This window comes from Hyla sarda, chromosome 10 (assembly GCF_029499605.1).
Source record: "Hyla sarda isolate aHylSar1 chromosome 10, aHylSar1.hap1, whole genome shotgun sequence".
Lineage (NCBI taxonomy): Eukaryota > Metazoa > Chordata > Amphibia > Anura > Hylidae > Hyla > Hyla sarda.
In genome coordinates this window covers 111,904,058-111,925,722 of record NC_079198.1, presented here as the reverse complement: position 1 = coordinate 111,925,722, position 21,665 = coordinate 111,904,058, and the positions used below count along the sequence as shown (strand labels likewise).

General features: G+C 43.6%; 1 protein-coding gene and 1 long non-coding RNA gene across 3 annotated transcripts in view; one reads left to right on the top strand and one right to left on the bottom strand.

Annotated features, from left to right (window-relative positions):
- The window catches only part of FLI1 (Fli-1 proto-oncogene, ETS transcription factor), a 116,148-nt gene extending 99,255 nt beyond the window's left edge, over positions 1–16,893 (top strand). The window contains exons 7-9 of the mRNA XM_056544308.1: positions 663–725; positions 1,774–1,821; positions 14,309–16,893. Coding sequence (XP_056400283.1) covers positions 663–725; positions 1,774–1,821; positions 14,309–14,835 — 638 coding nt within the window. The 3' untranslated portion in view covers positions 14,836–16,893. The remainder of the gene's footprint in view (positions 1–662; positions 726–1,773; positions 1,822–14,308) is intronic.
- Positions 1–21,665, bottom strand: part of LOC130294472 (uncharacterized) — a 110,562-nt gene that overhangs the window by 77,391 nt on the left and 11,506 nt on the right. For both annotated transcript variants that reach the window (XR_008848509.1, XR_008848510.1), the window contains exon 2: positions 14,295–14,381. This is a non-coding gene — a long non-coding RNA (uncharacterized LOC130294472). The remainder of the gene's footprint in view (positions 1–14,294; positions 14,382–21,665) is intronic.

The window sequence follows — 21,665 nt, the reverse complement described above, 5'->3', positions numbered from 1 at the left end:
TGTATTGATCACGGCATCTGAGGGGTTAATTGCGGACATCAGCATGATCGTTGATGTCTGCCATTACCGGCGGGTCCGCGGCTCCTGACAGCCCCAGGGACCCGCCATGACTGAAGCGAGCGCAGTATCTTCTTCAGCGCTGTACATTTATGGCGTGTGTCCTTAAGGGGTTAAATAGCCAACTGGTTGTTACCAGCTGGAGTTGTTACCCTACATAATCTGGAAATGCCAGCTTTGATTGTATAGTGTGACAGTGGTGGTAACAACCAGTGGGCTATTTAGTCATGCACTTCTAGTAAAAACAAAACTCACTACAGAGTTTGCTCCAGAATAATTATTTTATGCAGAAAATAGGCATTTACTAACAAAAAAAGGGTTACAGTTTCTCTTTAAATTAGGACACATATAAGCCTGAATGGAACTGGATTTTAGATCCCAAAGATTATATAGAAAAGAGTAACTAAGCACATTCAATGTGATCTAAACTGAATAAGCACCATTAAGTCCTGTTCCCTGAAAGTATCCTGCAGTATACAGAAAATCTCCATTCTTCAAACTGCATCCTAAGAACTGAAACATAATACTAAACAGAAATAAGGCTTATATTACAAAGTCTAACATTTTACATATTTTAACACCTTGATTTCTGTGTTTTGTCACAGGTCCCCCTATTGGAGGCAACCAAAATGTGAATAAGAACGCAGAACAGCAACGGCCACAACCAGGTAGTAACAATAAAAAAGTGCGGTGCAAGTGGCAAAAGTCATAGAAAAAGGCATACACCTTGCAACCCCGGAGTAGAACAAGCCTGACAAAGACAAAACAAACACTCACCATTCATACCCCAGCATTTCTCTCTCCCACCGCCACTAAATAATGATCACAGAGCCCAGCTACACAGATTGGGACATCGGCCCAAGGGAGTCAGTTGAAGGCATTAAGACTTCATCAAACTTCTTAGGGCACTTCCGACAAAGATACAGGGCCCGATAAAGCGGAACAAACTTATTGACCAAGCCAATCCAACGGGAGAGAGGAGTTATCTTTCCAGGCCATTACAACCACATTACGGGCACAAAATAGTAGAAAACTAATCACATTACGTCTATGGGAATCCGACTCCACATAGTTGATGAGATCCAATAAACAGACCTTAGGGGTGAGAAGAAACAGAAAGTCTAAATTATCCGTTAGAAATCTCATCACCTCCCTCCAAAATGGGGCAACACAGGAGCAGTTCGACACTGCGACTAGAAACCCTTCTCCACCAAACACTGGATGCAAACATCAGAGGAGGAAACACCAATATGCTTTAGCTTCACCACAGTGTAATAGAGGCGTAAAATAAAACGGGATTGGATCAACATGTCCCTGGCACTTACTACCGTAGGGTAATATGTCCGCTCCACTTCCTTTCACTGTTCACTAGACAAATCAGGTATATCCTTCATCCACTTGCCAAAAGCAACTGCAAACGGGTAAGGCCCCAAAGATTGGAAAAGGGCATAGGCTTGCGTGAGAGCCTTAGAGAGGCCCGTAGTGCCCAAGAGCAACTCCCCTTCAGAAAAAGCAGGAGTAACCTCCAGGAAGCCAAACTGTGCGCGTACCGCATGTCGCAGTTGAAGATACCTAAAGAAGGCACATCACACTTGACTTCACATATAGAAATAAGAGTCTCCTATTACGGCCACTCATTAGGAAGTCCAGTCACTTTTTTTTTTTTATAGAAGAAGAGCTAGTAGCATGCGTTTATATACCTTTTCTTTCTTCCAGATCCCTATCAAATCCTGGGTCCCACAAGCAGCAGGCTGGCTAATCCAGGTGAGAATATTGTTAGTGTCAGTATTCACTTCAGATGAGACTGCATATAAAACAGTTTTGTTTTGGAATGGATCAGCAAGTTGCTGATCTATGTTGCTGCCAAAGATAGCCAGGTACAGTGCCTGGATATCTTCAGCAGCTCCACAGACAATGACTAAGCAGTGGAGCGCATGCGCTGCTCCATCCAAAAACAAAGACTCAGGTCCTAGTTCTTAAGATCACAGTCTTCCCAGTCTCAACAGGTCGACACTTTTCTATAGATTGGGCTTTTTTTTTTTTTTTTTTTTCTGTTTGACCAATAAGGGTAAATTCCTACACACAGGGTGGGAATGCTGCAGATTTTCCTGTGGATATGCAGCAGATCACAATTCCAGGCAACCAAAGGAGTGTGGAATTTCAACATGGAAATTGACCTACAGTACAATGTGTGTCAGATCCTCTTACATATTGTTCTCAAATATTTTGCAAATTTTTCCCCATCAACTGCAATGGGGAAGTTAAAATCTACAGTAAAACTCTTCATGCAGATTTGGCTGTGGATTACCTGCTGATCTTACGGGGAATCTGTCATCAGTATTAACTGCACTTACTAATTGGTATAGGGCTGTAATGCAGATGACACTGATGTCAACAGTACTTAAAGGGGTACTCCGCCCCTAGACATCTTATCCCCTATCCAAAGGATAGGGGATAAGATGTCAGATTGCCGGGGTCCCGCTGCTGGGGACCCCGGGGATCGCCGCTGCAGCACCCCGCTATCGTAATAACGGGCAATACAGGGGCCGGAGCATCATTACGTCACGGCTCCGCCCCTCGTGACGTCGCAGCCCGCCCCCGTAAATACAAGTCTATGGGAGGGGGCGTGGCGGTCGTCACACCCCCTGCCATAGACTTGCATTAAGGGGACAGGCCGTGATGTCATGAGGGGCGGGGCCATGACATCACGCTGCTCCGGCCCCTGTATCGCCCCTCATTACGCACAGAGCGAACTCGCTTTGTGCAGTAATGATGGCGGGGTGCCGCAGCGGCGATCCCCGGGGTCCCCAGCAGCATGGGGCGGAGTACCCCTTTAAAGGGGTACTCCGGTGAAAACCTTTTTCTTTTAAATCAACTGGTGGCAGAAAGTTAAACATATTTGTAAATTACTTCTATTAAAAAATCTTAATCCTTCCTGTACTTATTAGCTACTAAATACTACAGAGGAAATTCTTTTCTTTTTGGAATGCTCTCTGATGACATCACGAGCACAGTTCTCTCTGCTGACGTTATTATAATAATAATAATGATTTATTTATTGTTGTCCTTAGTGGGATTTGAACCCAAGTCCCCAGCACTGCAAGGCAGCAGTGGTAACCACTGAGTCACCATGCTGCCCTTAGCATACATCTGCTATGCATGGTTGCTAAAATGGACAGAGATGTCAGCAGAGAGCACTGTGCTCATGATGTCATCAGTGTTCCAAAAAGAAAGGAATTTCCTAATAAGTACTGGAAGGATTAAGATTTTTTAATAGAAGTAATTTACAAATATGTTAAATTTTTTGCCACCAGTTGATTTAAAAGAAAAAAGGTTTTCACCAGAGTACCCCTTTAACATTCCCTCTTCTGCTGTGAAATCTCTCTTGCAAAGCGATTTCACATCATGTCTCCTGTGGCCAGGTGAAGCTGCAGAGTAGAGCTCCACTCTGAAGCATAGGAGCCTATAAGCCTAGAGTCTCCTAGACCAATAAGTTAGTGTTGTTGATAAAGTACTGATGACAGATTCTCTTTAAAACTACTGATTTTTTTTTTCTTTTCTTTTTGTTGTATAATCCCTATGACAGATTGTTTGAAGAGTTGTTGTGGAAATTCCAGGCCATCAGTATTTAAACTTGATGCATATTAGACTTGTTAAGGAGGAAAGATCAACACTGACTCACTGCATATTCTTCAGCTGCATTTGTGTGATTCACTTCACTGTCTAGACTAGCAACAACCTTTTACTACCCCCTAGTGACTAAACTTGTTTTTGCAGCTATATATATATATATATATATATATATATATATATATATGTTCTCCGCTATGTAAATTGCATGACTGTTCTTGTTATAACAGCTACCCAGAACAATACATATATGGCAGCAGAGTCTGTTAACATGTAATAAAAGGGTTAAGAACCTGTGATGTAAAAGAAAAAAGAAAAAAAAAGAAAAGGAAGGGAATACAGACTAACCCTCTGAACGTTTACCTTCGTAGGTCATAGGCATGTACCCAGTATACACACAATATAATCATTGGAGGGATTTAACAAAACCTGGCCAGAGGAAAAGTTGCTGAGTTGCCCACAGCAACCAATAAGATTGCTTCTTTCATTTTTCACAGGCCTTTTAAAAAATGAAAGAAGCAATCTGATTGGTTGCTATGGCCAACTCAGCAACTTTTCCACTGGCCAGGTTTTGATAAATCTTCCCCTATATGTACATTATTTCTACATATTCCTACATGTATCCATAGGTGATGTTGGGCCCCTCTGCAAATTGGTGTCCTTTGTGAACAAACCCCTTTAAATAAAATTTTCTTTAAGACCGCTACCAATTTGTTTTCTCCCTAGAAGATACAGCGGAAAATCCACAGAGGATGTGCTACATGTGACTCCACACTATGGGGGTAAAAGCTAGAGATGAGCGAATTTTTGAAAAATTTGATTCAGTAGATTCCCCGAATTTTCAGAAAAAATTTGGTTCAATCCGAAGTTGTTTGCGGCGAATTGCTATTAAAAATGGCTATTTCTGGCCTACAGAGAGCCTCAATAGAGGTGTTGAACACTTTGCCTTGCTGTAACACGCATAGGGTGTGTGCTGAGTTAGTGAAATAATACTGTTATTCAGTATGACATGCAGATCAGAGGTGTCGCTATTAGAATCACTGTCGCAGAGCGGCACAATGACAGAGCCTGGAGGTGGCGCAGATAGGTATCGGCCAACTGACTACGTAGGATGTCTTTGCAGTAGGTCAGTTTGTCCTCCCTCTCAGTGGGTGTAAAAAAGGCCCCCATTTTGTGCCGGTAGCGAGGGTCCAATAAGGTGGAGAGCCAGAAATGATCCCGCTGCCAAATGGTGACAATTTGCCGGTCACTACGCAAGCATGTGTGCATACATCGTGCCATTTGTGCAAGTGACTCAGATGGACTCCCTGCCTCCATCTCCTCTGCATACTGCCACGGTGTGTCTGGGTCCTCTGTCTCGCCTTCCTCATAACCCTCTAGCTCCTCTAGCTGCTCCTCCTCGCCTGTCAGATGACTAGAAAAACCGCCCATCTTGCAAAACCTAAACTGTGCTCCACTGTGTCCTTCCTCCAGTTCAGCCCCTACAGGGCTTATGTGGCCGTGAGATGTAGGCGACATGTCTCCAGTGCCCTGACCAGCCATCGTTTCCAACACATGTTGTAGTAGATGAAGCAGTGGAATGATGTTCATCCCGCAATGTGGCCTCTCAAAGGGCCTGAGCAAACGGCAGGTGTCACATATAAGCTGCCACTGGTTGACATTGAAGTTACACAGGGGTGTCCCCCTATCTGCTTGGATCATCAAGAAATCTGTGATGGCTTTTCTCTGTTCGTATAGTCTGTCCAACATATGGAGGGTGGAATCCAGTGTGTGGAAATGTCACAAATCAGACTAAGTTGGGGGATGCCGTTCTGATGCTGCAGCTCAAGGAGGGTGTGCTTTGCGGTGTACGAGTAGCTGAAGTGCATGCAAAGTTTTCTTCCCATTGTTAGGATGTCTTGCAGATGGAGGGGAACCCTTCAGGAACCGCTTGACAACCAGATTGAACACGTGAGCCATGCAGGGCGCATGACTCAGGCCTCCTTGTCGCAGCGCAGACAAGATGTTCTTCCCGTTGTCAGTCGCCATGGTTCCCGTTTCCAGTCTTCGTGGAGTAAGCCATATTTGATTTCTTGATTAATGACTTTTAGCAGTTCCTCCCCTGTGTGACTCTATTCGCCAAGGCAAACCATGTTAAGAACAGCGTGACACTGCCGTGCCCTACACACATGGACGGGGACTGAGACTTGTCCGTGCAGTGGAGGCTGAGGACACGGTAGAGGATGAGGAGGCGGAGTCGCACACTGTCACAGGGCCAACGGCCTGAAAGCGTGGAGGTGGAAGCAGCGTGACCTGTCCAAGTTGCTGTTGTGGCTGTGCAGGAACCACATTCACCCAGTGGGCCGTAAAGGACATGTATTGTCCCTGACTGTAGTTACAGCTCCACACGTCAGTGCTGCCATGCACTTTGGCACACACCGACAGGCTCAAGGACTGGCCCACCTTCTGCAGAGTCCACCACTTGAAAAGGGCATACTGCTGTCTCTTGGACATGGCTTCGCAGATGGATTGCTGGCGGAATGACTGACTCGACGTAGGAGGAGCAGGAGCATCTGAAGTGACAGAAGATCGGTATGACACACAGCGCACTTTGGCTGAGGTGGTAGAGCCTTGGCTGGCTGAAACAGGGAGCAGCGTGTCACTGGGTGGACCACCACATCGGAGCCATGGTTTTCCCATCCCAGGCTGCTTTATGGGGATACTGCATATGTTGATGCAGGGCCGTAGTGCTAACATTGGGACCCTGGCCACGCTTCACCTTCTGCTGACACATCTTGCATGTGGCCAGGTTAACATCCTCCGGATGCTTGAAGAAAAACTGCCACACCGCCAAGTAGCTGTTTTTCCCAACAACAGTCCGCACTGATTGACTGCTACTGCCACCGACTCCAGGAACCCCTTTTCCACGACCTCCCGGGAAGGTAGGCTGCCACGAAGCAGGTGGTTTACCCCGGGCACGTTTGGACTTCTGCCACCATGCTGACTGCCAACCATGCTACCACCTTGCTGGCTCAGCTACTGTCTCACAGGCAACCTGCAACCCTCTTCTCCTGATGATGATGATGCCCCTTCTGCACCCGGCTCCCAAGTGCGATCAGCTTCATCATCATTGAGTTATGTCTGCACATTACTGATGTCCTCAACAGTGTCTGCTTCAGGAGCCTGAACGCTGGCAACACCACCTCCCACGCCACTCTCCTCATCACTATTTGCCCGCCTAGCAGAGGAAGCGACGGGGGTCTCCTCCACTTCTTGGCTGGGCAGTAGCTGCTGACTATCCTCTAGATCGTCCTCACTAAATAGTGGAGCTGAACCCACAGCATAAGATACTTCTGTGGGGGAAAGAACAGCACAAGACAGAGGCAATTGGAGGACAGGGACTGCTCCCAGGCCATGCCAACTGAGGGTTGTGTCTGAGGAATCCACCGACTGTTGACTGGGGGTGTCAGATGTCACTTGTGATGAAGTGGATGACCGTGTTAACCAATCTATGACGGCCGATGGGTTGCTGGTCAAGACACGACCGCTAGCTGATAACGGGAGCTCAGGGCTCTCGCTGTGACTCCTGCTGCCACTCGCCCCTAGTCTGCTGCGACCTCTGTCTGATGAATTTAGGCCTCTGCCACTCCTCTGTGCACGTCCTGGCACTTCTCTGCCTGACATACTTAGTGCGTATATGAGGGGAGTACAATGCGCTCCAGTACGCTTAAAACAGTATTTGTGTACAACCCCAGCTGGTGTGTACTTTTGGCTGGCCTTTCATAGTATCTAGGCCCTTAAAGGAAAACGGTCACTAAACCCCCCTGCACTTACCAGAGGAACTGGCTGGTAGTGCGGGAGACGCTGATCAATATGATGCCTGCCATGCCCGGATCCATCCAGCCGTTTGCCCGTTATCTTCATTTTTCAATATATGCAAATCATCTTCTAACTGGCAGGGGCGGGGTTACTGCCTTCATCTGGCACTGTGACGTCAGAGCCGCTTGTCCGCAGCACTGCCCGGTTTATGCATATTCATGCCCTCCCTCTGCATCTCCCTCTCCTCCCCGCTCTGTATGTGACTCCACTGCTCATGTGCCAGCTTCCTGTGTACACCCGAAAGCGGCTTCAGCGCAGTTTCATTCCAGCGGAGCGGAGCTGCATTAAGGGTTTAGTAAGTAAAGGTGCAGTAAGCCGGCACATACATTATCATTTTTATCATTAGGATTGTCACAGAAGGAAGGGAGAATAATGTCTTGATTTTGGTGAAAATCAGACACTACTTTAGGCAAGAAGTGCGGTAATGTTCTCATTACAAGCTTATCATCGAGAACTTTGGTATAAGGGGAAAAGGCTGAAAGGGCATGTAATTCCCCCACCATTCTGGCTGTGGTGATGGCCAAGAGAAAAGCTACAATATTTATCGGCGTATAACACGCACTGGCGTATAACACGCACCCCCATTTTAATAGGGAAATTTAAGTTAAAAAAAAATAATACATACAAGATAAATGACAGACTAAATGCCATATCATCCCTCTAACTTAGATTTTGCCTGAACTTCAGTTTGGTTCCCCCTTCCAGTGCCACATCATTCCTCCCCCTTTATCAGCCCCTGTGGCACATTTACACCCCCCCTTACCCTCTCATCATTCCCCCACCCCTGTCTCATCATGCCCCCCTCTCATTATGCCCCCTTTTCATCATGCCCCCTTCTCATCATGCCCCCCTCTCATCATGCCCCCTTTTCATCATGGCCCCCCTCTCAGCATCCCCTCCCCCCCCCCTGTTTTTTATATATATTTTTTTCCCCATCTTCCTTAACTAGCCGCGCTCGGCAGGCCAGGTCCAGTGTCGGGTCTTGCGGGCTGTGGTCAGTGAAGCAGGATGAGTGATGTCCTTTGCCGGCTGCACAGCATCAGGGACGTCACTCATCATTTGCTGCAGCCGCCGCTGGTCAGTGTGGCCGCAGTCACCTTAGAATAGCCACAGCGGCAGCAGCATTGAATGAGTGACGTCCCGGATTCTGTGCAGCGGAGCTAGCAGAGGACGTCACTCATACTGCTTCACTGACCGCAGCCGACACCGGACCTGGCCTGTCGAGCATGGCTAGGTAAGGAAGATAAAAAAAAAAAACAACAGAATAAAAAGCAGGGGGGAAAGGGAGGGAAAAAAAACTTTAAAAAAAACAAAGCGGGAGCCGCGCTCTGGCCAGGCTGCTAATCCTTAACAAGCAGCTGCTGCTGCGGCCACTTTAAATCAGTGACAACAAGATTTATCAGCGTATAACACGCAGGCAGACTTTTTGCCTTGAATTTAAGTTTTAATGGTGCGTGTTATACGCCGATAAATACGGTAGTTTGATTGTTAAAACTTTAATGGAGACAGATTCAAGAGGCTTAAATGGAGGGGTCATGAGGGCGTCTAGCACTAAAATGAGATCTCATGGAGGATCTAGTTGAAGGGTGGAGTCTGGAAGCCCCTACTAGAAATCTTTTAATAACAGGCTGGTCAGCCAACTTAGAATTTAGGAAGGAACTTAGAGCAGAGACTTGAACCTTGAGAGTATTGGGACTAAGGCCTAACTCTAGCCCTCTCTGTAGAAAACTGAGAATAACAGGGATACTAGGTTCCCCTAGGGGACCTACTTCATCACCTGCAAAATTAAGAAACGCTTTCCAAGTTCTAAGGTAGATTTTTGAAGTTATTTCCTTTCTGCTTGCAAGTAAGGTACTAATTACCCATCAGTAAAGCCCCCTCTCTTAAAGGATTAGCCTTTCAGCATCCAGGCCGTGAGATGCAGGTGAGGGGATGGAGGATGCAGAACTGGGCCCTGCGAGAGGAGATCTTTCCTGTCTGGAAGTATCCACGGCTGGCACACTGACAGAGTCCTCAGAAGGGTAAACCAGGGTCTCCTGGTCCAGAAGGGAGCAATGAGCAAGACTTGAGCATGGTCCTGTTGAATTTTTCTTAGGACTGCTGTGATTAAGCGGAAGGGGGGGAAAAGCATACCCCACCTCCTTTGTCCATGACTGTGAGAAAGCGTCCACTGCAGATTGATGATCCAGAGGATTTAGAGTAGAACTTGGGAAGCTTTTTGTTTAGTTTTGAAGCAAATAGATCTACTGCGAAGACTCCAAATCTGTGACTTATTATACGGAAGACTTCCGGATTAAGCGACCACTCTGACTGGCTCATTTTGTCCCTGCTGAGAAAATCTGCTATGGTATTCTCTTTGCCCTTCAAGTGTACTGCCTGAATAGATGACACACGGGTCTCTGCCCAAAGAAAGATTTGACATGTCAGGTCCATAAGTTGTTTGGATCTTGTTCCCACCTGCTTGTTGAGGTATGCTACTGTATTGTCTGTATAGATTAAGACATCTTTCTACTTCACTTGGTGAGACAGACAGAGAAGCGCCTGATAGACCACTGAGAGCTCCTTGTAATTTGAGGAGGAAGGAGCTAGATGTGGATCCCACTTCCACTGAAGAAGAGTGTGATCCACATGAGCTCCCCAGCCCCAAGGACTGGCATCTGTTGTAATTCTCACTACTGAGGTGGGAAACCAGGGAACTCTTTTGGAGAGATTTTGTGGAATTAGCCACCACCTGAGGGAGAGTCTCGCTTTGGAAGATAGAAGCAACCTTTGGTTCAAGGAAGATTTTTCCCCATTCCAATGGAAAAGGATGTCTAGCTGAAGTTCTCTTGACCTGAACCGGGCCCACCTTACTGCTGGAATTGCTGCTGTCATGAGACCCAGGACCGACATGGCTTCTCTGAAAGAAGAAGCGTAGGATAGAAATAGGTTTAGTACCTTCTCTTGAAGCAATAGTTGTTTTGCTGGAGGCAGGGTTGACATTTGAGAAGATGAGTTCAGGGATATTCCCAAAAACTGAAAGGTCCTGGAGGGAACAAGACGGGATTTTTTTAGGTTCAGGTTCCAACCTAGGAATTTGAGGATTGAAAATGTATCTGTTGGATAAGCAGATCTTCTGAATTCGCTACAATAAGAAAGTCATTCAGATATGGGACTATAAGAATGTCCTTTGTTCTGATAAAGGCAACTGTCTCCGCCATCACCTTTGTAAACACTCTGGGTGCTTGAGATACCCCGAAAGGTAGGGCTGTATATTGAAGGTGGACCAAATTCCCCTCCAAGAACACTGCTACTCTGAGCAACTTTTGATGGGAGGAATGTATTGGGATGTGATAGTAAGCATCCTCTAAATCGATTGATGCCATCACACAGTTTGGGAATAGAAGACTGATAGTCGATTTGATTGACTCCATGCTGAATTTTTTGTAGGATAGGAACTTGTTCAGGGCTTTGAGATTGATGATTACCCTGAATGCTTCTGAGGGTCTTTTCACTAGAAAGAGGGGTGAATAAAATCCCTGCTTTTCTTCTGATTGGGGAACTGGGACAAGAACCCTCTTTTTTTAGAGGGACTTGACCTCTTAACACATTGCCGATTGTTTCTGCAAATCGGTTATCACTCCAGTAGGGAAATACCTGTCCGGGGGAATTGTATTGAACTCCAGGAGGAGTCCCGAGGAGATGGTATTTAGGACCCAGGGGCTTGAGGAAATAGTCCCCCAAGCTTCCGCAAATGCGGACAGGTGTCCTCCTACTTGAGTGAAGGTGTAATTGTTTGGAATCCTTGGGGCGGCAGTCTCTATTGGGATTAAAAAGGAAACCCCTACCCCTCCCTGACCCTCAAAATTTTTTATTTTGGTTCCCCGGAAAGGAACACCTACCTCTGCCCCTGAGGGATGATTCGGACTGTCTAGGGAGAAACACTTTCTTTTTATTAGAGGCCTTAAGGAGGATATCATCTAAAGGAGGCCCAAAGAGAAGGACACGTGCACAAGGGATAGCACAGAGTTTTGACTTGGATGTGACATCCCCCTTCCAAGTTCTAAGCCAGATGGCTCCCCTAGCTGAGTTTGACAATGCTGCGGATCTATCTGAGGATCTAACAAGATCCACGGTGGAATCTGCTAGGAAGTCAGCAGCCTTGGAAATCACAGGAAAAGTCTAAAATTTCCTGCCTAGGAGTTTTATTCTCTATATGGGATTTAAGTTGAGCTAACCATACCCTCAGGGACCTAGTCACACACACACCGAGGCTACTGAGGCTCTAAGAGAACCTGCTGCTACTTCCCAGGTTTTTTTTATTGAATAAGTCAGCTTTTCTATCCATGGGGTCAGAGAGAAAGCCAAGAAAGGTAGAGCAATTTTTTTTTTAGAAATCTTCGCCACAGGTGCATCAATAAGGGGGGTTCTATCCCAATTTTTTGTGACTTCTTCCTCAAAGGGATATTTTCTCTTTAGGTGTTTAGTAAGGTAGGAATTCTTGTCTGGCTGACTCAATTCCTTATCAATGAGGGCTTTAACTTTGTTATGGAGGCTGAAAGTGCGCCTGTCCTTAGAACCTAGACCCTCATAGAGCGCATCCTCAGCTGACAAAGGCTATTTACTTTCTTCCACATTCATGGTAATACGGATGGCCTTAATAAGTTGCTACTTATCCTCACGGGTAATCCAAGATATAGCACTTGAACCTTCTATTTCTTAATCAGAAGATAAGACTTCCTCCTATACTGGACTCATGTGGAGGGGATTGGGATAATGGGACAGGAAGAATGGTCACATCTTTATCTTTTGCAAGACCTAAGTCCTGTAGAGAATTTTTAAGCTCATCCTTAATCATTTTTTCTGATGGTTAGCGCTAAAGAGGAGGATTCCTGGGCAACTAGAGCGTCTACACAGGACGGACAGATGGCTCTTTTATATGAGGGATCTAGCGGACCTCTACATTGTGCACATTATATATTATCAGTTTTAGTTAACGCTTTCCTAGGGCCTTAGCAGAGCGTTTATCTGCCTACAACAAAGCACATCATAACCCCAATTAGACCATAAAACAATGAAAACATGGAAAGGTCTCACCCAAGGAAGCTGTAGTACTGGGCTGGAGCTCTTGGATTTAGCATGTTCACCTTCTTTCCCAGGTTCAGGCATTCTGGAGAAGGTCTTCGGTTTGGGAGCAGAACCGGAATCAGGCACCAACCTCAAGATCCACTGCAGTATGGAAAACTGCACCGGTGCAGGAGCTGGCTGCTGCGGTCAGAGGGATCTCTGGATGCAGGAGATGCAACAGACGCCCGGCTCCAGAATTCGCGTCTCTTTTAAATCTTTGTGCGCATCCCCCGGAAGTGACGCGTCTCCCAGGTTTGCTGGGCCGGACGTCATCACTGTGCGCCGCACCTCCAGTCACATGGTGCGCACACACAGAGGAAGCACATACTCCACAGTGCCCCCCTAAAAGGGAACACCGCCGAACCCCGGGCCGGACACTGCCCGACCCCGCAGCAGACATGCCGGCGGCTCCCGTGGAGACTTACGCCGGCTGGGAAACCCCTCACAACTCAAGGCAACGGGGGCCCCGCAGCTCAAGAAACGGAAAAGATGTCAGAAAACTTCCAGGCCTCCTATCCGTAGGACAGGAAACCTGAACTGAGGGGAAGGAGGTCCAAATTTATATCCAGTTTTCCTGTCCCACGGTGGGAGGTCCTCTCCAGGGATGCTGTCGTGGGTGATAGGGTAAACATTATTATTTCCCTTCACTAGAACCAAGGTAAGTAAGCCAACCCTTCAAAAACCACCTCATAGCACTCTCTCTTTCACCAAACGTTACAGCTAGCACAATGCAGTCAAGCAGGCAACATCCTCCTTGCACTGCCATTCACAAACTCAAAACTAGCTTATTAGAATGCCAGATCTAGAAGCATGACCAGTCACTCCACAGATCATACTTCCACTGCTTCCATTGGCAATGTAAAGTTTGCATGCAGGCGCTCATCTATTGAAACCCATGTGATGAAACTCACAGCAGGGCAGTTTTTGGGCTTATTTTAATTTCAAATGAGGCCTTTTGCACTATGTACCTCAGCAATACTGCACTAACCTTACCTGGTCTCCACTTGTGGCTGATTTTCTGTGATTCCAAAACTTTCCACTTTTCAATAAAACAGCTCACAGCTGATAGGGGAAAATCTAGGAACAGATACATTTCTAGAACTTTCTTGTTGCAGCGGTGGTACCACGTTAGAATTCACTAAGCGTTTTAGAATAACCTGTTCTTTTACAAATGTTTATAAAGGTAACTACACTGGAGTGGGCTGGATTTTAAACACATGTGGCCAAAGGACTGAATGAGACACCTAAATTCATTGACAGCTGGGACTGAATATGTTTTTTCATATAGTATGTTTACCAACAATGAAATGTAATTACATACTTGTCTGATGTTGAAGAGCTAAGGCCTTTTACAAATATGATGACCATGGTCTTTCCTTATCTTTCAAGGAAATCATTTAATCAGAGCAGATTCTTATATCACTCAATCACCTAGTTGTGAAATCACTGTTTGTTGGGGAAGAAGTAATTCAAAGTCCTCAATAATAGTAAATGTTTTATAGTTTATGGAGAAATGAACAGCATTAGTAACATTCTCAAAGCCCAGAAATGTAAATAGTGGAAAGATCATTAGTGATAATGTACAGATGACTAATCAATAGTGACCAGTGAATGCAGAAGATCATCTCACTCATAGGTTGTACCTTGTTTCTTGCAGGGAGTGGTCAGATCCAGCTATGGCAGTTTCTTCTCGAGTTGCTGTCGGACAGTGCCAACGCCAGCTGCATCACCTGGGAGGGCACAAATGGAGAATTCAAAATGACAGATCCAGACGAGGTGGCACGTAGATGGGGTGAAAGAAAAAGCAAGCCAAACATGAACTATGACAAGCTGAGCCGGGCACTGAGATATTATTATGACAAAAATATTATGACTAAAGTCCACGGGAAGCGCTACGCTTATAAATTTGACTTTCATGGCATTGCTCAAGCTCTACAGCCTCATCCCACTGAGACATCTGTGTACAAATACCCATCAGAGTTCTCATACATGCCAACCTACCACACTCACCAGCAAAAGGTTAACTTCGTCCCTTCACATCCCTCATCAATGCCGGTCACGTCTTCTGGCTTCTTTGGTGCATCCTCATCTTACTGGAGTTCTCCAAATGCAAACCTATACCCTAATCCCAATGTCCCGCGGCACCCCAACAGCCACGTACAGCCGCACCTGGGCTTCTACTAGACTCAATCTACAACTCAACATAAATTTATGGTTGCCTTGATGGAAAACATCTCATTTTGGAAGGGGAGATAAAAAGTGTCCTTAAAGACTAAGAAATTGAACTCATATCAGTATTATTTGTTCTCAGCTCCCCTCCCTGCCTTAATGGATCTTTATGAGCCAGTATTAATTCAAGCTTGTTCTTGCTAGGAAATGCAAGTCAAATAGCTTGAACCCAAGGATGTGATAAGGTAGTGGTGTAAGCAGCACATAACAATGATCCAAGCAAATGATTTGCATTAGACTTATCTTAATATTGTTTTCTATGCATTTCAGAACTTTATATTTTTTTACTTTTTGTGTTTTAAAAACAAAACGCACTGGATGGCAATATGGAAAGGCTTTAAACTAACTGGAAATGCAAAAATCTCAATGGGTATATCGCCAAATAATAGTGTACAAGGCAGCCCTGAATCACACTGCTCTTAATAGACAACGCAGGACACACCTAGGTGATGGTCTAAATAAAATTGGAAATTTTACTTTATTGAAGGGGCTTTACGGTTGGTTTGCTATACATAAAGCTGGTCATAAAAAAAGAGTGGTCATTTTGTAACATAGGGGAGGGATCCTTAATTGTGTATAGTACTTGCAGATAAAATCCCATTCTCAAATAGTAATACATTGTAATACATTGTACTACATTGCTGGTAATACATCAGTCTTGCTGCAAACAATGCATAAGTTTGCCACTGGATGTGAGTGGGGTTTCATCCATCAGCACTATCTGCAACACTGGACCCTACACTAAACCTTGTTTTTAACTTGCAGTGTCCTCCAATTCTGTGGATGCACCTGAAGAGTAAAGAATGTAGGATTTTACTCTGGTTGCCAATGCTATGTATATAGTGATGCCTCTAATCTTTACTAGATCTACTTTTAAACACATACACTATATTACATGTGTGAAGTTTAGTAAGCATTGTTTTTTCTCTCTTCTTTTTGTACTTTTTCCTGGACATAGTCATGAAAACCAGAGTGATAAACTCCAGTCTTTACACTGCAGGATGCATTCTGAATACTGTAGAATACAGTTTTCAATAAAAGTTCTTCTATAATATTTCCTGCTTCTGGGTTCAAGCTGGACGTCCCCTAGATTATGTAGCTAGGACATATATATATATAGTTTTTTATATTTTTGTGTTAAAATAACCAAACACCAGTATCAGGCTAGGTTCCCATATGCGTTGTAGGCTCCGTTTGGGGCCTTTGTTGTAGAATCTGCTTGAATAACGGGACAAAAAACACTACATGCAGTATTTCTTTGTCCCGTTAGACTCTTGCAAAAATGACTGGCATCAGCGTGTAACGCAACAGAACCCATTAAAGTCAATAGGGTCTGTCAGGCTCCATTTGTGTTTGTTGTGCAGCACTTCAGCCAGCTCCTTTTACCAGTGCCAAATGCAATCTAAGTAAGGAGGCCCCCAGAATATTGTCAACCAGAACTTTCTATCAAAGGACTCCTTGATGAAGGAGCCTGAATATTTTAAAAGCTTGCAAATATATTTAATGTTACAGCTTGGTGCATCCAAGTCAGAAGGCAACTATGTCAGATTGTTTAGAAATCCCATGTCTGCCTATACCAAAAGAGAGCACCAGATGGGATAACACATCCACATTTTTTCGTCTGGCTTTACTATCCTGGATGGCTTTGGATCATAGGACATACCTGAACCCAGCCTAACAGGCTCTGTAACACACTCTTTTGTAGTACATTGTAGACAGGGCAGAATAGGACACTTTTTGTCAGGAAACAGTAGAAATCACTAGAAATAAAAAATAATTTAATATTTGGTCATGTTATTAAACATAAATTCAGGGACGGACTCCAAGAATTATGAAGCCTATAGGACATGAGCCATACAAAAGCAATGTGAAAGGCTTCACTTTTTCACGTCAGAGGATGCAAAGATTGGTGCGCTTTCACCAATACAACGCACAGGACACTGAACACATATTAAAGGGGTACTCCACTGGGCAGCATTCGGAACTAAATGTTCTGAATGCTGTTTTTGCGCTGCGGGGGTCGGTCATGGTCATGGTCATGCCCCCTCAATGCAAGCCAATGGGACTTGCATTGAGGGGGCATGGTCATGACGTCACGAGGGGCGTGGCAGACCCCTGCAGCACGAAAACAGCATTCGGAACATTTAGTTCCGAACGCTGGCCCGTGGAGTACCCCTTTAAGGCCATAAAAATTTCCAAACCTTGCAAATACTAATTTTTTTAAGTCTCAAGCCAGGACACATTTTTGCAACCACATCATATACTGTAAAAGATGATAAAAATACTGTGGAAACTACTAGAATATCGGAACAATTCATATTAAGAGACACAATGGGGTTACGGGAAAATTAATGCTCAAGTAAAACCAGTTGGTTTACAGGTTTTCATACACCAGTTTGTGTTAAAATATTAGTCTGGTATATCTGTGCTGTCCGGAGAGATAACGCGCACAATGTTAGGATTCAGTTAAAGACACCGCCCCCCCACCTCCCAGGAATCACATTATGTTACATCGCTGACCTCCCTGTATCCCACTACTAATGATCTATATTGAAAAACAAACATCATATTTTATATCTGTTGCTCAAATTTTTATTTGTATTTTCAATTTTTTTTTTTTTACTATTTCAGTATACTCAGACCTTACATATAATGTTGATTACTGGACAGGTGGGACTGAAGTAAGAGTGTCATGTCGAATGTGCCTCCCCGTCCCTCACCTTTTTAGATTCACAGACGCTGAGCGTTTGTCAGTACAGCATCCACAGGAACCACAGGAAAAAGTTTACTGTATAAATTATGAATTATTTTCCTAGATTTCACATAAATTTGCTTAGAGCCCTCAGAGGCGAAGAAGTATACAAAGCATATAAACTAAACGAGTAGACCTCGGTCACAGAAATGCAGGTTTTTTCCTTTTTGTTAGTTTTTCTTACAGAACTGTATTTTGAAATTTTGTACAGATGTTTTCTGTTATTTTTTTGAGCGTTTTGTACATTTTGGCTTTATACTTTTGTATGGATATCTTCTACTCTTCTTTACAATGAAAATAAGATATAAAATAAATATTTTCATATCAGTTTACAACCTTTGTTTCTGTTTCAAAGCAGGCGTCGAAGCTGGATATATGAAGATGTTACTTGTGTATTCATTGATTATTATAATTGCCATTTTGGTCTATTAGAAGCAATAATATAAATGTATTGAATATCTTGGTTTGCAATATTTGTAGTACCCTATCAGTACTCATGAGCACTATCAGGAAAGCACCAGTTCTTGAGTAGGTGTCACATTTGTTGGTCATATCTGTTTCTTGGTGATATAAAGTAGTCTGCAAAAGTTTCAGCATCCCGAAAATTTTCATGATTTTCATTTACAAATAATTGGGTGTTTGGATCAATTTAATTTTGAGCTATCAAATATCTGAAAGACACAGTAATATGTCAGTAGTGAAATGAGGTTTATTGGATGAACAGAAAATGTGTAATCTGCATCAAAACAAAAGTAGACAGGTGCATACATTTGGGCACTTCAACATAAATATCCCATCCCGTGACTTTTATCGTACAGTGTGAAAATCAAACCCTCCAAAATATGCAAAGTTTCAGTTTTCTTTTCAATTTCCTCACACAAATTTTTTTTTGAGTTTGCTGTAAATTTTATGGTAAAATGAGTGATGTCATTACAAAGTACAATTGGTCATGCAAAAAACAAGCCCTCACATGGGTCTGTAGATAGAAATATAAGAGTTATGATTTTTAGAAGGTGAGGAGGAAAAAACAAAAATTAAAAATTAAAATTTGCTGTGTCCTTAAAGTGGTACTCTGCCAAAAAAAATCTCAACTCCTATCCAAAGGATAGGAGATAATATGTCCGATTGCGGGGGTCCCGTACCTTGGGACCCCTGTGATCTCTGGCGCGGCACCCCAGTCATCCATGCAAGGAGCAAACTCCACTCATGTCTATGGGAGGAGGCGTGACGGCTACATACTAGCCTTCATGCCCCCTCCCATAGACACGAATGGAGGGTGCATGACAATCAAGCTTCCGTGTTCCGGATGCCGCCGCTGCCAGCCCAGAAGTCGTGGGGGTTCCCAGTGGCAGGACCCCCACGATCAGACATCTTATCTCCTATCCTTTCCGAAAAAAAATAAAAATCCCCTATCCAAAGTACCCCTTTAAGGCCAAAATGGGCTATGATCTTAAAGAAGTTATCCAGGAATCGAAAAACAGGGATAATTTATTTCAAAGACCACTCCCTGCCTGTCTCCAGGTTGGGTGTGGTTCTGCAGCTCAGTTCCGTGGAAGTGAAATGAGCCAAGATGTAATGCCACACCCAACCTGGAAACAGACAGGGAGCGGTCTTTGAAAGAAATTAGGTTTGTTTTTCGATTCCTGGGTAACCCCTTTAACCCTTTCCCGACCCATGACATACATGTACGTCATGGGTCGGCTCCCATTCTATAACGCGGGGCCACACCGGGACCCGTGGCTAATAGCTAATACCATGATCACTGCCGCGTGCTATTAACCCTTTAGACTCAGCGTTCAAACTTGAACGCTGCGTCTAAAGTGAAAGTAAACTAATGCCGGATAGCTCAGGGAGCGAAATCGCGGCATCACCAACAGCTTACAGGACAGCCGGTGGGTCCCTACCTGTCTCCATGCTGTCCGATCTCCGTATGACTGCTCAATGCCTGAGTTCCAGGCATGAGCAGTCAAGCGGCAGAATCGTTGATCACTGGTTTCCTATGAGAAACCAGTGATCAATGTGAAAGATCAGTGTGTGCAGTGTTATAGCCTCCTATGGGAGCTATAACACTGAAAAAAAAAAAAGTAAAAAAAAAAGTGAATCAAGATCATTTAAAGGGTACCTCTCATCAAAAAAACTTTTGATATATTATAGATTAATGTATGCAGAATAACTTTACAATTGCATGTTATTAAAAAACATGCTTGAAGAAATGACCACTAGGGGTCTCCCTACAGTCCTGGCAGCAAGCATTTCAGACTCATGCTGGAGTCCTAAACACTATGAGCTGCCAGTCTGCTTTGTTCACAAAGGAGAACAATCAGAGCTGCCAGCCTGCTTTGTTCACAGCCTGTTTGGCTGTGAACAAAGCAGGCTGGAAGCTCTGAGTATTTAGGACTCCAGCATGAGTCAGAAATGCTTGCTGACAGGACTGATCGGGAAAAATGCAATAGAAAGAAGCATATTTTTCATTAACATGCTATTGGAAAGTTATTCAACATTCATTAATGTAAAATATATCAAAAGTTTATTTGATGAGAGGTACCCTTTAACCCCTTCCCTAATAAAAGTTTGAATCACCCCCTTTTTCCTCATTTAAAAAAAAAAAGTGTAAATAAAAATGAACATGTGGTATCGCCGCATGCGGAAATGTCCTAATTATAAAAATGTATAGTTAATTAAACTGCACGGTCAATGGCGTACGCGCCAAAAAATTCCAAAGTCCAAAATAGCGTATTTTTGGTCACTTTTTATATCATGAAAAAATTAATATAAAGCGATCAAAAACTCCGATCAATACAAAAATTGTACCGCTAAAAACTTCAGATCACGACACAAAAAATGAGTCCTCATACCGCCCCAGACACAGAAAAATAAAAAAGCTATAGGGGTCAGAAGATGACAATGTTAAACGTATACATTTTCCTGCATGTAGTTATGATTTTTTCTAGAAGTACGACAAAATCAAACCTATATAAGTAGGGTATCATTTTAACCGTATGGACCTACAGAATAAAGAGAAGGTGTCATTTTTACCGAAAAATGTACTACGTAGAAACGAAAGCCCCCAAAATTGCAAAATTATGTTTTTTCTTCAATTTTGTCACACAATGAATTTTTTTTCTGTTTCGCTGTCGATTTTTGGGTAAAATGACTGACGTCCTTACAAAGTAGAATTGGTGGTGCAATAAATAAGCCATCATATGGATTTTTAGGTGCAAAATTCAAAGAGTTATGTTTTTTTAAAGGCAAGGAGGAAAAAAAACGAAAGTGCAAAAACGGAAAAACTCCGGGTCATGAAGGGGTTAAGGTCTATTAACATGTACAGTATTCTGCGTAGTTTTGATGTGCAGCTTTTTCTCCTGCAGATTTCAATGTAAACTGAATGACTTGAAATCCTGCGCATCAAATCTGCGCAAAATACTGTACGTGTGAATAGACCCTTAAGGTGTTAATGACTGAAAATAATTAAAAACATTTTTTTTATCATTTGTAATTGGCTAAAAAAAAAACAGGCATGGCAATTAAATTAATATGTGTGCACTAATGGCTGTTTTACTTTTGAGTTCAATAGAAAAATATTGAAAATATTACAGATTTTTGCCCATTTTCTAACCCATAATAATGTTTTACTGGCCAAAAAAATCACATTGTGTGAACATGGCTTCGGGATATGTTTTATCCTTGATCTGCTAACCCATCTCATGTTCACATAGTTTATATAAACATTTTCCCAAACCATAGGGGGAATTTATAATTGCTGGTGTAAGGTGAACAATTTTGTGTACATGCGCAAAATTTACTAAACTGTCGCAGGGCATTTGATTAATTTTGTGCAAGTACACATTTCGTGAAATATTAATTCTATGAATTACTAGATGCACCAACATTTTGCAGCTTTTCATCCCATTGCGCAACATTTTGTGCCTTTTCTACACACACACCAAAAATTTAAGCCATGTCTGGGCTGGTGTATATTTGCAACTTTTTGTAGGTGTTTGACTAGGTTCACACTGCGTAATTTCCAAGTGTA